We start from the raw sequence: 15,475 nt of genomic DNA on the forward strand, positions 1-15,475 counted from the left end.
ATTTGATTTACACAAAGTGTAGGGCAATCTCAAGCAACCGAGGCCACTCTTTCACTCATCTGTGCTTTTATTCATCCACATCAACTCACTTGACAGACAAGGGCTGTGTTTGGTGCTGGAAATTCAGAGTCTGAGCACAAGTCTTCCCTCCCCTCTTGGTACATAATCTAAGGGAACAGGCACCTGGGATATGTCTACTGTACACGTCACCCTTGGGGCTATGATTTACTCCAACACCATAAACTGTGGTGTTGAAGACTCTGGAGAGTCCCTTGGACAGCAAAGAGATCCAACCAGTCCATCCTAAAGGAAATCAATCCTGAATAGTCATTGGAAGGACTGATGCTGAAGCTGAAACTCCAATACTTTGGCTACCTAATGCAAAGAACTGACTCACTGGAAAAGACCCTGATACTGGGAAAGATTGAAGGCAGGGGTAGAAGGGGACAACGGAGGATGAGATGGTTGGATGGCATCACTGATTCAATGGACATGAGTTTGACTAAACTTCGGGAGTTGGTGATGGACAGGGAGGCCTGGCCTGCTGCAGTCCATGGGGTCACAAAGAGTCAGACACAACTGAGCAACTGAACTGAACTTAACTGAACTGACAGTGCTTGCTGGAGTTGTCAGGAGCTTTATGTATGTGACCTCAGCCTTTACCAAAGTCCTCTAAGAGAGTCTCCTGGCTCTCATAGCTGAAATGAGGAACTTTGACACTGAACTGAGTCAAAGGAATAGTTTGTACCCAGTTAATAAATATTTGTTGAGAGCCCATTATATTGGGCTTCCCAGGTGGTTCAGTGGGTGAAGAATCTACCTGCAAATCAGGATACACAGGCAGACATGAGTTTGATCCCTGGCGGGTGGGGGCGGTGGGCATCCTCTGGAGGAGGGCATGGCAACCCACTCCAGTATTCTTGCCTGGAGAGTCCCATGGACAGAGGAACCTGGTGGGCTTCAGTTCATAGGGTCACAAGGAGTTGGACATGACTGAAGTGACTTAGCACACATGCTAAGATATATACCCATTATATCACCAGCTACCTGGCTAGAAACCTTCACATCCCTCTACATCTGGTTACTTAATTCTGACACTTCCACTCCCCCTACACCTATGTGACATTCTCGTCCCCACTGCTCAGGCTCTCTTCACCCCTGGGTGGGCCCACCAGGGATCACAGTCAACCTGGCCTCTCTGCTTCCAAGGCTCTACTCCCTCCTGATTCAGCCCTCTGCCCCCCTTAAACTCCCTTAAATTCTTTATCCAAAGTAGAAGGATCAGTCAGCCACATCAAGGGCTGGTAGAAGAGTGTCCCACTGGAATGTCAGCCCCTAGAGGGCAGGGAATTCTAGCTGTTCTGTTCACTGCTATGTTCCCTGGGCAAAGAACAGTGCCCAGCATATATTAAATGATCAATAAATAACTGCTGAATGATGAATGTCATTCATTCCAAGGAGTGCAGGGACCTGAAAGGCAGGAAAGAGTTTGGTACAAAAATTGAGAGAGAAAAAAATCAGAGCAGACAGAGTGAGGAAATTGATACAGATGAGGTAGAGAGAGAGAAAGGAGGAAATTTATGCAGGAACGTACAGGCCTTGGTGTAAGAAGTTTGGATTTTTCCTGTATCATGAAGAAGTCACTGAAAAGGAGTTAAAACCAAGGGTGTTGTGCTTTCAGTGAGTTCAGTTCAGTCGCTCAGTTGATTCCGACTCTTTGCGACTCCATGAACTGCAGCACGCCAAGCCTCCGTTTCATCACCAGCTCCTGGAGCTTACCTAAACTTATGTCCACTGAGTCAGTGATGCCATCCAACCATCTCATCGTCTGTTGTCCCCTTCTCCTCCTGCCCTCAATCTTTCCCGACATCAGGGTCTTTTCAAATGAGTCAGCTCTTTGCATCAGGTGGCCAAGATTTTGGAGTTTCAGCTTCAACATCAGTCCTTCCAATGAATACCCAGGACTGATTTCCTTTAGGATGGACTGGTTGGATCTCCTTGAAGTCCAAGGGACTCTCAAGAGTCTTCTCCAACACCACAGTTCAAAAGCATCAATACTTCTGCGCTCAGCTTTCTTTATAGTCCAACTCTCACATCCATACATGACCACTGGAAAAACCATAGCCTTGACTAGATGGACCTTTATTGACAAAGTAATGTATCTGCTTTTTAATATGCTATCTAGGTTGGTCTTAACTTTTCTTCCAAGGAGTAATTTAATTTCATGGCTGAATTCACCATCTGCAGTGATTTTGGAGCCCCCAAAAATAAACTCAGCCACTGTTTCCACTGTTTCCCCATCTATTTGCCATGAAGTGATGGGACCAGATGCCATGATCTTAGTTTTCTGAATGTTGAGCTTTAAGCCAACTTTTTCACTCTCCTCTTCACTTTCATCAAGAAGCTCTTTAGTTCTTCTTCACTTTCTGCCATAAGGGTGGTGTCCTCTGCGTATTTGAGGTTATTGATTATTTCTCCTGGCAGTCTTGATTCCAGCCTGTGCTTCTTCCAGCCCAGCATTTCTCATGATGTACTCTGCATAGAGGTTAAATAAGCAGGGTGACAATATACAGCCTTGACGTACTCCTTTCCCTATTTGGAACCAGTCTGTTGTTCCATGTCCAGTTCTAACTGTTGCTTCCTGACCTGCATACAGGTTTCTCAAGAGGCAGGTCAGGTGGTCTGGTATTCCCATCTCTTTCAGAATTTTCCACAGTTTGTTGTGATCCACGCAGTGAAAGGCTTTGGCATAGTCAATAAAGCAGAAATAGATGTTTTTCTGAACTCTCTTGCTTTTTCAACGATCCAGCGGATGTTGGCAACTTGATCTCTGGTTCCTCTGCCTTTTCTAAAACCAGTTTGAACATCTGGAAGTTCACGGTTCACGTATTGCTGAAGCCTGGATGGAGAATTTTAAGCATTACTTTACTAGCGTGTGAGATGAGTGAAATTGTGCGGTAGTTTGAGTATTCTTTGGGATTGCCTTTCTTTGGGATTGGAATGAAAACTGACCTTTTCCAGTCCTGTGGCCACTGCTGAGATTTCCAAATTTGCTGGCATATTGAGTGCAGCACTTTCACAGCATCATCTTTTAGAATTTGAAATAGCTCAACTGGAATTCCATCACCTCCACTAGCTTTGTTCATAGTGATGCTTCCTAAGGCCCACTTGACTTCACATTCCAGGATGTCTGGCTCTAGGTGAGTGATCACACCATCGTGATTATCTGGGTTGTGAAGATCTTTTTTGTACAGTTCTTCTGTGTATTCTTGCCACCTCTTCTTAATATCTTCTGCTTCTGTTAGGTCCATACCATTTCTGTCCTTTATTGAGCCCATCTTTGCATGAAATGTTCCCTTGGTATCTCTAATTTTCTTGAAGAGATCTCTAGTCTTTCCTATTCTATTGTTTTCCTCTATTTCTTTGCATTGATCACTGAGGAAGGCTTCCTTATCTCTCCTATTCTTTGGAACTCTACATTCAAATGGCTATATCTTTCCTTTTCTCCTTTGCTTTTTGCTTCTCTTCTTTTCCCAGCTATTTGTAAGGCCTCCTCAGACAGCCATTTTGCTTTTTTGCATTTCTTTTTCTTGGGGATGGTCTTGATCCCTGTCTCCTCTACAATGTCAGGAAACTCCATCCATAGTTCATCTTAAAGATTTTCTTTCTAAAGCTGTCATCCCTGGCTATTAAGCTTCGGCATGCACAGAGACAAACATTATATGGTTCCACTCATATTTGACTACTAAAATAGTCAAATTCATTGATAAAGTAAGTAGAAATGTGGTTGCCAGGAGCTGGAATCAGTAGGGAATGCAGTTACTGCTTTAACTGGGACAAAAGTTTAATTTGGGATAATGAAATAGTGAGAGATACTCAATGATATGAATGTTCTTAGTACCACTGAATGGTACACACAAAAATGGTTAAGATAGTAAATTTCATGTTTATGCATATTTTGTCATTATTGTTACTATGTCCAATTGCTATTTACCTTTTGAATTGAGTGAGTTTTTCACTCTCCTACTAGATTGTACTGGCCTAACAAAGCAATATATTTTCTTAGTAAATCTGAAACACTTAGCATGGTTTTTCCATATGGTATAGGAGTTTGATAAATATTTGCAAGTTGATAATTTATTAGTAAAAAGAGTCATACCTACTTTTATAGTCTTTTATTAGTAAAAAGTCATACCTCATTTTATAGACTTTTGTTAGTAAAAAGTTATATCTAATTTTATTGACTGCTCACATTTATGAATTTAAAGACATCTAAGAAATTGATAGACTATTCCAATATGAGATTCAAATATTCAAATATGAGACATTGAGGTTAAAATTTTTAAATGTAAGCAAGCATATAAAAATATGAAAAAGAGGATTAATATTGTAAGCTAAAAGATAGAAGACTAAAAAAAGTATTGTAACCCCTCATAAGACAAACATACTATAGAGGCCATAATCATATATCTAAATGTAATTTAAATGCTAATTTTAGAAGCAGGTAATTCCAACTCACCTCTGTTCCCACAAAGAACTTGGTGCAGAAGTCATCTATTGGCTTGAGAATATTGCTCAATGCATTCTCCAGATTCTGGTATGGGTTCATTTCTCCTGCCTTCACTGCTTTGCTCTGGGCTAATATTTTTTCTTTTAGAGACATTTGGATAGAAGAAGCACATATTTACATTGAAAGATCTTCTAAACTATGATTAGTTTATATTCTCTGTCCTTTGTCACACATATCCACCCTACTGGTGGATATAAGTGCCTACTGTGTTGGGCATAAGTCCAAGAATTTTTAGACTTCTAATTTAGCAGTAGAATGCCTTTTTCTTTTTTTCCATTTATTTTTATTAGTTGGAGGCTAATTACTTTACAATATTGTAGTGGTTTTTGCCATACATTGACATGAATCAGCCATGGATTTGCATGTGTTCCCCATCTTGAACCCCCCTCCCACCTCCCTCCCCATCCCATCCCTCTGGGTCATCCCAGTGCACCAGTCCCGAGCACTTGTCTCATGTATCCAACCTGGACTGGCAATCTGTTTTGCACTTGATAATATACATATTTTGATGCTGTTCTCTCAGATCATCCCACCCTCGCCTTCTCCCATAGGGTCCAAAAGTCTGTTCTATACATCTGCGTCTCTTTTTCTGTCTTGCATATAGGGTTATCGTTACCATCTTTCTAAATTCCATATATATGCATTAGTATACTGTATTGGTCTTTATCTTTCTGGCTTACTTCACTCTGTATAATGGGCTCCAGTTTTTATCCATCTCATTAGAACTGATTCAAATGTGTTCTTTTTAATGGCTGAGTAATATTCCATTGTGTATATGTACCACAGCTTCCTTATCCACTCATCTGCTGATGGGCATCTAGGTTGCTTCCATGTCCTGGCTATTATAAACAGTGCTGCGATGAACACTGGGGTGCACGTGTCTCTTTCAGATCTGGTGTCCTCGGTTGTATGCTCAGGAAGTGGGATTGCTGGGTCATATGGCAGTTCTATTTCCAGTTTTTTAAGGAATCTCTACACTGTTCTCCATAGCGGCTGTACTAGTTTGCAATCCCACCAACAGTGTAAGAGGGTTCCCTTTTCTCCACACCCTCTCTAGCATTTATTGCTTGTAGACTTTTGGATAGCAGCCATCCTGACTGGCGTGTAATGGTACCTCATTGTGGTTTTGATTTGCATAGAATGCCTTTTTCAAGCCAAAGTTTATATAGAATCCCTTGCCTGTAAACCTGATCAAAGCTACACTGCTCTGGTTGAAGTGTTTCCTGGGTGGGAAAGGGAAGACTCCTCTGCCCACTTTTCAGGGGCTCTAAACGTTTCCATGGCACAGTCTGAAAGTCACTTCTACAATATCTATATCATCTCAGAATTATTGACAGTATACCTGACACAAAATACATCTCTAGGTTATATAACACCCTTGAATTTTCTCAATAAGAGATATCATTGATATTTCCCTTGAATTAGCACCCTTGACAATCTCTAACGAGCAATTCACATCATTTTTATACAGTTGGCATCATATAGCAATTTTTAAAAATAATTCAAGGTTAGCCTTTTATGTGTCAATTTTTTTAACTGCTAAAAACTAAAATCCATTTAATGTGTTATTTGTGTTTGTCATAAACACAGCATGTTGAACGTTATTTAGTGCTGGCTGATTATTTCAGGTTTATTGTTTATGAACATCAGTGATTATACTATACCATAGCTCTCCATGCAAACAGTGAGAGCACAGCTAAAGTAGGGGGTGAAATTCATCTCTAACTTTTATCTTTTTAAAAGCATCTGATTAATTTTAATTAATCTAAAATTAATAAATGCTATTTTTTCAGATCTTAAATTAATAAATGTTAATTGAAGCTTTCAAAAAGAGAGAAAAGCATGAATAAAAGAGCAAAAATCATTCATTATCACATTTCCCAGAGGTATCATTATTAAAATATTGGTTTATTTTCCTCTATTACTTTTTGGTGATTATATGTAGACAATTTATTTTTTAAGTGGGTTTTCCAGCTTTTCATCCTTCTTTTCTATTCTCTTAAAGATATATCTTGAGCATTTTTCCCAATCACTTATTTTTTTTACATGATATTATATTCCTGGGAGAGATCATAAAGAAATGTAAGCTCACAATACTTTACTCATCACACATACCCTTAATATATCCTCTGGGTTATATCAACCATGGAAAAACCAACAAAAGTATAAATGAAAACTAAATAGGAGAAGAAAACTTCAACTATACTAAAAATACATTTTGCATTTCAAAAACACTTTGCCATAATTTCAGACAAAAGTAAAAGATAATCATCATGACTTAGTAAGCATAGTCAACCAATACTTCCTTCGTTTGGGATCTGCACACTTTGAGCAATCCTTTTCATACTGGGTAAGACATTAAAAACAAGTACCAAAGTAAGCCAAACATGGAATCTTTAACTAGCCGTATTACACAGTGTCATCAACATTTCAAGAAATAACTAGACACATTCAACCACATTGTTCTTACTAAAAGATATTATTCACAGTGCATTTAGCAAGAGCAAAAAAGGCATTTAATATCTATTTAATACATAAAATTAAAATCATTAAAATATTTATTTCAAATTCTTCACTCTCATTTTTATGTCTGTTTTTCTCTTTTTAAAATAATGTACATAAATATATTACCAGAGTAGAACATACATAAATACATTGTAAATAAATACATGTTCATTGGGAATATGTGCTTAAAAAATGTTTCCTGAGATACGTTCGTTAGGTTACTCCTTTCTGCCCATGGATGCTGCCAAGAAAGCATTATTGAAGTCTTTCCCCCCTCCACTGTCTAAATCAGAGTCTCCCAAAGAGCCGAAACAGCTGTGGAAGCTCTTCATCAGAGGATTGAGCTTCGAAACAACTGACGAGGGCCTGAGGAGCCATTTTGAGCAATGGGGAACGCTCACAGACTATGTGGTAATGAGGGATCCAAACACCAAGCGCTCCAGAGGCTTCAGGTTTGTCACATACGCCACGGTGGAGGAGGTGAATGGAAGGCCACATAAGGTGGATGGAAGAGTTGTGGAACCAAAGAGGGCCTTCCTAAGACAGCATTCTCAAAGACCTGGTGCCCACTTACCTGTGAAAAAGGTTTTTGTTGGTGGCATTAAAGAAGACACTGAAGAACATCACCTGAGAGATTATTTTGAACAGTATGGGAAATTGAAGTGACTGAAATCGTGACTGACCAAGGCAGTGGCAAAAAGAGAGGCGTTGCTTTTGTAACCTTTGATGACCACGACTCCGTAGACAAGATTGTCATTCAGAAATACCACACAGTGAATGGTCACAACTGTGAAGTGAGAAAAGCCCTGTCTAAGCAAGAGATGGCTAGAGCTTCATCCAGCCAGAGAGGTCGAAGTGGTTCTGGAATATTTGGTGGCGGTCGTGGAGGTGGGTTGGGTGGGAGTGACAACTTTGGTCGTGGAGGAAACTGCAGTGGTCGAGGTGGCTTTGGTGGCAGCCGTGGTGGTGGCGGATATGGTGGCAGTGGGGATGGTTATAATGGATTTGGTAATGATGGAAGCAGTTTTGGAGGTGGTGGAAGCTACAATGATTTTGGTAGTTACAACAATCAATCTCCAAAGTTTGGACCCATGAAAGGAGGAAACTTCTGAGGCAGAAGTTCTGGCCCCTATGGTGGTGGAGGCCAATACTTTGCTAAACCACGAAACCAAGGTGGCTATGGCGGTTCCAGCAGCAGCAGTCGCTATGGCAGGGGCAGAAGGTTTTAATTACTGCCAGGAAACAAAGCTCAGCAGGAGACGAGAGCCAGAGAGGTGACAGGGAAGCTACAGGTTGCAAGAGATTTGTGAACTCAGCCAAGCACAGTGGTGGCAGGGCCTAGCTGCTACGAAGAAGACATGCTTTAGACAATACTCATGTGTATGGGCAAAAAACTCGAAGACTGTACTTGTGACTAATTGTATAGCAGGTTATTTTAGTTTCTGTTCTGTGGAAAGTGTAAAGCATTCCAACAAAGGCTTTTAATGTATTTTGTTTTTGCACCCATGCTGTTGATTGCTAAATGTAATAGTCTGATCATGATGCTGAATTAAATGTCGTTTTTTTTTTTTTTTTTTTTTTTTAATGTGCTGTGTAAAGTTAGTCTACTCTGATGCCATTTTGGTAAACTACCGTGTGAAGTTAGAATTCCTTCAGGGTGATGCCAGGTTCCATTTGAAATTTACTTACAACCTGCTTTGGTGGAGAAGCTGTTGTCTTCAGAACCTTGGTGTAGTTGAACTGACAGTTACTGTGTTGTGACCTGGAGTTCACCATTTAAAGGGTCACCCATGCAAAGTCATGGAGGTTTTTTTTTGTTGTTGTTATTAATGATTGTTGGCAAATCCTATGCAATATATCTAAATTGAATTATGGTACCAGTTAAAGTTATAGACGGGAATGAAGCTTGTGTATCATCCATTATCATGTGTAATCAATAAAAGATTTAATACCCTCAAAAAAATAAATGTTTCCTGAGGGAGTGCTCCCCTGATCTAACAAGGGGACCAAGTGCCTCATCCAAGGGTCACTGCTGATAATGCAAAGGCAAGGTAAATGTGTGAAAAGGAAAAGGCATTGTGGACAGATTTAGTTATCCTGTGAGAGACTGGGCATGGGGCCTGAGGAGAGAGGCAGGGATGACTCGTGTGACAAGCTCTATTCCAGATGCACTGATGCTGTATCGGTAGGGTGGGCTCAGTACAAAGAGACAGTGAGAGACAGGATTTAAGGGTTCTCAGCACAGGTGGGGAGTACACCATGTTATCAAAGGGGGAGTGTGCAACAGGGGAAACACACAGCTGAAGTTAGAGCCTGAGGTAAATTCCTGATGGGAGGGCAGCCAGGTGAGATGGAGCCAGGAGAAAGATCAGAGGAGGGAAACTAAAGAGGGATCAGGAAAATCTCAGAATCCAAGCTGGGAGCTCCAAGAAGACGGGCTTAGTCAATAGTGTTTGGTGTGATGGTCAAAGAGGATGAGGCCTGAGGAAAATGTTATCATCAGCTGCATTTATTCAGACTTGCCTGGAATAACTTGGATATGTACTGAACTCAACATCATCCACACAGGTCATGAATTTTCCATCAGCAGTTGCTAATAGTTGCTAACATTTACTGAGTGCTGACTACATACCAGACACTAAGCTGTGTGCACTAAACCATATCATTCCATTCTCACAATAACACCCAAGGTGTTGAAGTGTTAATCCTCCTTCAAGGGTGAGTAAACTGAGGGTCAGAGAGATTAAGTAGCTTGCCCAAGGTCTCACAGATGGTAGCTAATGCTGACTGTAAGTTGGTGATAGGCAGTTCATACAGCTTACATGTATTAGCTCATTTTATCTTCATAGCACTCTAGGAGGTAGTTACTGCTATTATTTACTCCCCTTATTTTCATCTCTCTCCTTTCAAACACATGGGGGGAAAAAGGCACAGAGAGATCTGTTCAAATAATAAATTGTGGCTTTTGGATTTAAACCCAGCCTCAAAAATCCACATCCTATTGCTTATAAGAATATAAAGACAGCACCTCAAAAAGCTCTGAAAAATTACTCCCAAAGAAGCAGGGGGGAAAGATGACTATATATGTAATTTTGGTGAAAAGGGAATATATGCAGTTAAGCACATATTTTTCCAGAAGGTTTCTACTAGTCCTGTGAAGCTTTTGGTATCATGAGGAATTGTCATCACCATGAAGGACTTTAGTGCTTTTATTGATAAGAGGAGGTAACAACAATTGGGCTCATAAAATTGGCTCCTGAAAATATCTCTCTTAAGATCACTATTTGTTAAAAGAACACTAGAAAAAATTTACCATGAAAGAAATGGATAGAAAGGACAAATGGAATAAGATTCACAGAGTTGCTTTCAAAGAAAATTCAAGAGAATCTCTAGATAAACTAAAAGATTTAGGCAAGTTAGTTGCTTTGAAATCAGCATTGTCTTATACTTAATATACATTCAAAATTATAATTTAAAAAAAAATCCCCATTCACAATAGCAAGAGAAGTTTTAAGAAATATAGAAAGAATTCTTTTTTAAGAAAGGAGATTCATTTGTTGTTTTCTGTCAAATCTCAACATGAATCAGCCATAGGTGTATATATATCCCCTCCCTTTTGTTCCCTTACCCCACTGCTCTCCACCCAGGCACCCTTTCCCAATAAAGTCTCTTGCTTTGTAAACAAAAAAAAAAAAAAAAAAAAGAAAGGAGATTCAGACTGATTGCAAAAATTAAAAAACCTTACCAAAAAGTTACTATTTAGAAGAGCACTGACTTTAATGGCTCTAACATGGCAGGCCTGTGGCCACCAGATGGCAACAGAGTACCAGACACAAACTGAAGGAGTACTCAGGAAAGTGATGATAGAACAGCGTGAACCTGTGATTCCTGGTCAGTGAACCTATCATAACAAGCAAAATGTGATAGAGAAGCCTATGAGTGTGTTCTAGTCAACAGGTCCAAATCTGGCCAGAGTAGGTGGATAGATGGCAGTGTGTGCAAGGAAGATCTCAAAATACCATAGTTAGGTCTCCAACTCCTGAAAGGTGACCGGCGACAGGAGGCAGGACATGGGCATAGCTTTAGAGATAAGAGGCATATGTTAGAAAGATCCAGGGGATCACCAAGTGGAAGTTAAGTCTTTTTCTGATTTATGGTTCTGTTAACATATCAACTTAATACAGGTAAGAGGACATGGCCAACTATAGTCTCAGGTGAGAATTAAAAACATATGTCCATATCTCCTTTCTGAGCTGATTTAGTCAAATATGCCTTTTTCTAAGAAATCCCCAAGGGCCATAAGTATATGTTAGAAAGATCCAGGGGATCAAGTGAAAGACTTAACTTGGTGATCCCCTGGATCTTTCTAACACATGCCTCTTATCTCTAAAGGCATTACTATGGCCGTGTTCTGCCTCCTGTCGCTGGTCAGCTATCAGGAGTTGGAGATCTAACTATGGTATTTGAGAGTCAAACATGACTGAGTGACTTTGGGCTTCCCTGGTGGTTCAGTCGGTGAAGAGTCTGCCTACAACACAGGAGACCTGGGTCTGATCCCTGGGTCAGGAAGATCCCCTGGAAAAGGAAATGGCAACCCACTCCAGTATTCTTGCCTGGAAAATCCCAAGGATAGAAGAGCCTGGTGGGCTGCAGTTCATGGGATCATGAGTCGGACACAACTTAGTGACTCAACCAAAAAAATCTCAACAAAATGATTTTGTCTGGAAAGAGAACATTCATTTGATGAAGCTCCTGTTTGATGGCATTTGGGGCATGATTCAAGTTTTATTTTATATAGGCCCTTCCTTAAGCAGATGTAGATATGTATTTGTCATTTATTTTAGTGTATGTCCCACCAGAATGTAAGTTCCTTGAAAGTAGGGACTTGTCTATGCACAGATATATCCTCGGACACTGGCACTTTATAGGAAGTTAATAAATGTTTTGAATAGACACAGATATGAAGATAATAACAATGAGAAAATTATCCTTTAAGAGTTGAAGGATGACAGTATTTCTAAATAATGCTGTTACCTACCACATTGAGCTTTATGTGCCCATTCCCTATTGTTAGCTGTGCCTACACTAAAATGAAATATGCTGTTCTCTAAGGAAAAAAAGGTTTCTGTCTCCTGAGATGATAACATATTTAGGCAATCTTCAGAAAGAGATGGGCTAAGAGTCTAATGTAAAGAAATGAAGGATCAATAGAAATTATACTCACTTGAATGTTAAAGTTACAATTCATCTGTTTTTTTTTTAAAGTAAGTAGTCATATCTCATAATGCATTTTAAAAAGTACACTTTAGAAAGACCTCTGCTTTGGGTCAAGAAGGAGTATAAATTAGCTTTATTAAAATTAAAAGCTGCTTTTTAAAGGAAATGTTAGGAGAATAACAACAATTTATTAGAATATAAATCACAGGCTGGGAGAAAATATTTGCAAATCATGTATTTGATAAAGGACTAGTATGCAGATTATATTAGGAACTCATAAGGCTCAATAATAGGAAATCAAACAATACAACTGAAAAATTGACAAAAGGTTTGGATACTTCCCCAGAGAAGGTATACAGGTGGCAAATAAATACATGAAAATATGGTCAACATCTTTAAGATAAAGACTAAGAAATCAATAACATATTTTAGTATTCTTGCCTGGAAAATTCCATGGGCAGAGGAGCCTAGCGGGCTACAGACCATGGGGTTGCAAAGAGTTGGACACAACTGAGTTGGCAAAGAACACACACACATCATATTTCAGAATGATTAAATTAAAAGGACCAATCACACCAACTGTTTGTGAGGATGTAGGAGAACAGGAAACTCTCATATACTGCCAGGGGGAAATGTAAAAGGGTACAAGTACTTTGGAAAACACTGGTGGTTTGTTTAAAAATTAAACATACATCTGCCATATGATCTAATCAGTCCTTTCCTAGATATTTACCCAAGACAAATGAAAGCATATGTCCATACAAAGACTTGTATATGAACATTCACAGAAGCTTTATTTATGTCCTAGCTGAAAACAAGCCAAATGCCCATCAACAGTGGAATGAATAAACATCTGTGGTATATCCACGCAATGAAATACTACTCTGGAATAAAAAGGAATAAACTACTGATATGCACAACAACATGGATGAATCCCCAAATAATGAGCTGATTGTAAGAAGACAGACCCGAAAAGTATAACTGTGTGATTTACATAAAACTCTAGAAAATGCAAACTCTTAGTGACATAAAGCGGATCGGTGGTGGCTTGGGAGTGGAGGTGGGAGAAGGTCCTGGAGGAAGGGATTGCAAAGAGTCCCTACAGGAGTTAACTTTTGGAAGTGATGGATAAGCTTGTTATCTTGATTACAATGATGGTTTCACGGGTTTTTAATATATCAGAATATATCAGATTGAACATTTTAACATGTGCATTTTATTGTATGTTGACTATACCTCAATAAAGTGGTTAAAAGGAAAAAAAGCCCCCACTTTAAAGGCCATAATCATACCCTTACTATAAACTGGATAAAAGAACTAATACCCTGATGATCATCTTTTTTTCATTAGGTTAAAAAAATAAGACTAGGACATCGATAACTTTTTACAAGTTACAGTCTTGGTTTCCTTAATTTTACATTGATAATGATAATTCCCAGCTTGTAGGACTGTTCTGATTACTAGTGTCTATTTTACTCACCATTGCACTCCCAGGGCCTAGCATAAAATAAACACTTCATAAATATCTGTTAAATGAATAAAAGCATGTGCAATATTAGCACAGTACCTGACCCACGGCTGGAGTTCAATACATGGAAACCAATAATGGAATACAAAGAGGAGCTGGAGAACGGAGCTCTCCTTACTCACCCTCTGGAATGAAGGAGGCCCGAATACATAAAACACATGCAATGTGTTAATATTGCTTTGAAAATGTCTCTAAAAATTATGTGATCCCATTTTTTTCTTTTCAGCATGAGGTATTGGGTTGTTTCTATGAAAAATACACCTTCAAGGTGAATTTTGCCCAAGCTTGATATTAGTTATTTGATATGTTTGTCTTATGTGTCTTATTACTTAACACTGAACAATTTATACACGTAAATCCTTTTGATAAGGCAAATGTTTGGAAAATACTTCAGATGCTAGTGATTCCAGTATACTTTCATTATGCATTGCTCTACAGGTGGGATATTAATCCATACCTTTAAGTTTTGACAGCTTACAAGCACACCCTTCAATTACTTCCAAAAGGGCATACAGGTTGAGATATATTTAAAAATCGATTATTCTTTCTTTACTCAGTTTTATTATGGTGCTGTATAAACACTAATTTTTTCTATTCTGATTGAGAATGGTAGTTTGTTTTTGAGTACTTCATAATTTAGTTTGCTGGACTTGAGATGCATTCCATTCTGTAGAATTATTCTTTGAGCACATACATATTCATTAAGTGATCTTCATTAAATTTTTTAGTATAATGAGCTTTCAAAAATATATGAATGTGCTCAATAACTATGAAACTGAGCTGAACTGAGCTCTGCCAAGTCTTTTGGTGTATACAGGCAGTTTTAATGTGCTTGCTGTAACTATCACAGCCATTGTAAAATTCCATACTGGAGGGCTGGCTTTTCTGTATTTTTTTTTTTTTTTTTTTTTTTTACAAATTAGACTATCCCAGCAAGTAGTCACCTTAAACATAAGAAACTACTAACTCTGGAACCTTATTAAATGCCTTTTTAATAAGCAAAGGCAGTTACCTTGTGCTTTGTAAAGGAGATTGTCTTCACTCAGGCTTAGCTTGGTTGGGCAGTGGTCTAAAGTTGTTTCGCCTTTAGACAGCCTTATCTTTTGAGAGAACATATAGGAATGATTATTACCTTAAACTGTCCGTGGCTGATTTATTCTTGCCTTTCCCTCTTATATATATATATATCTTTAAACTGTCCTTAAACTGTCCATGGCTGATTTATTCTTGCCTTTCCCTCTGTCCCCACATGGCTATGTCCCTACTTCCCTCTCTTCCTTCTCCATTCTTCCTCAGAGTTTGGTTGCTTTTCCCCACAGAAAGCACCCAAACCACAGTTTCTAAGACCAGGCTACTGAGGGGAGCTTGTCTGGGGGCTCATTTCCAAATCCCAAAGTCTCATATGTTGTTAAATTTCTCAAACTGTTTTGTCTTCTATTTCATAATATCTTATTGTTGGTTTTAATATAAAATAATAGCCTGTTTCCCTGTTCCCTAAATCTTTCAGTTAAAGAAAGCTCTGAACAGTTGTGCAGGGACCTTGCACCTCACTGGAACTGTCAAGTCCCTTCAGGGACATACAAGCCCTTGAGTTCCGGCAGTGGCCCGGGTCTGCTCCAGAATGGGAAACCGTCACACACAACGTTTTCCCCTTA

General features: G+C 39.1%; 1 protein-coding gene and 1 pseudogene across 1 annotated transcript in view; one reads left to right on the forward strand and one right to left on the reverse strand.

Annotated features, from left to right (window-relative positions):
* The window catches only part of DNAI3 (dynein axonemal intermediate chain 3), an 80,228-nt gene that overhangs the window by 18,781 nt on the left and 45,972 nt on the right, over positions 1 to 15,475 (reverse strand). Inside the window, exons 16-17 of the mRNA XM_043460798.1 lie at positions 14,833 to 14,920; positions 4,520 to 4,650 (exon numbers count right to left, since the gene is read on the reverse strand). Coding sequence (XP_043316733.1) covers positions 4,520 to 4,650; positions 14,833 to 14,920 — 219 coding nt within the window. The remainder of the gene's footprint in view (positions 1 to 4,519; positions 4,651 to 14,832; positions 14,921 to 15,475) is intronic.
* LOC122437361 lies at positions 7,310 to 8,304 on the forward strand (annotated as a pseudogene).

The sequence above is a fragment of the Cervus canadensis genome, chromosome 2, assembly GCF_019320065.1.
Source record: "Cervus canadensis isolate Bull #8, Minnesota chromosome 2, ASM1932006v1, whole genome shotgun sequence".
Taxonomy (NCBI): Eukaryota; Metazoa; Chordata; class Mammalia; order Artiodactyla; family Cervidae; genus Cervus; species Cervus canadensis.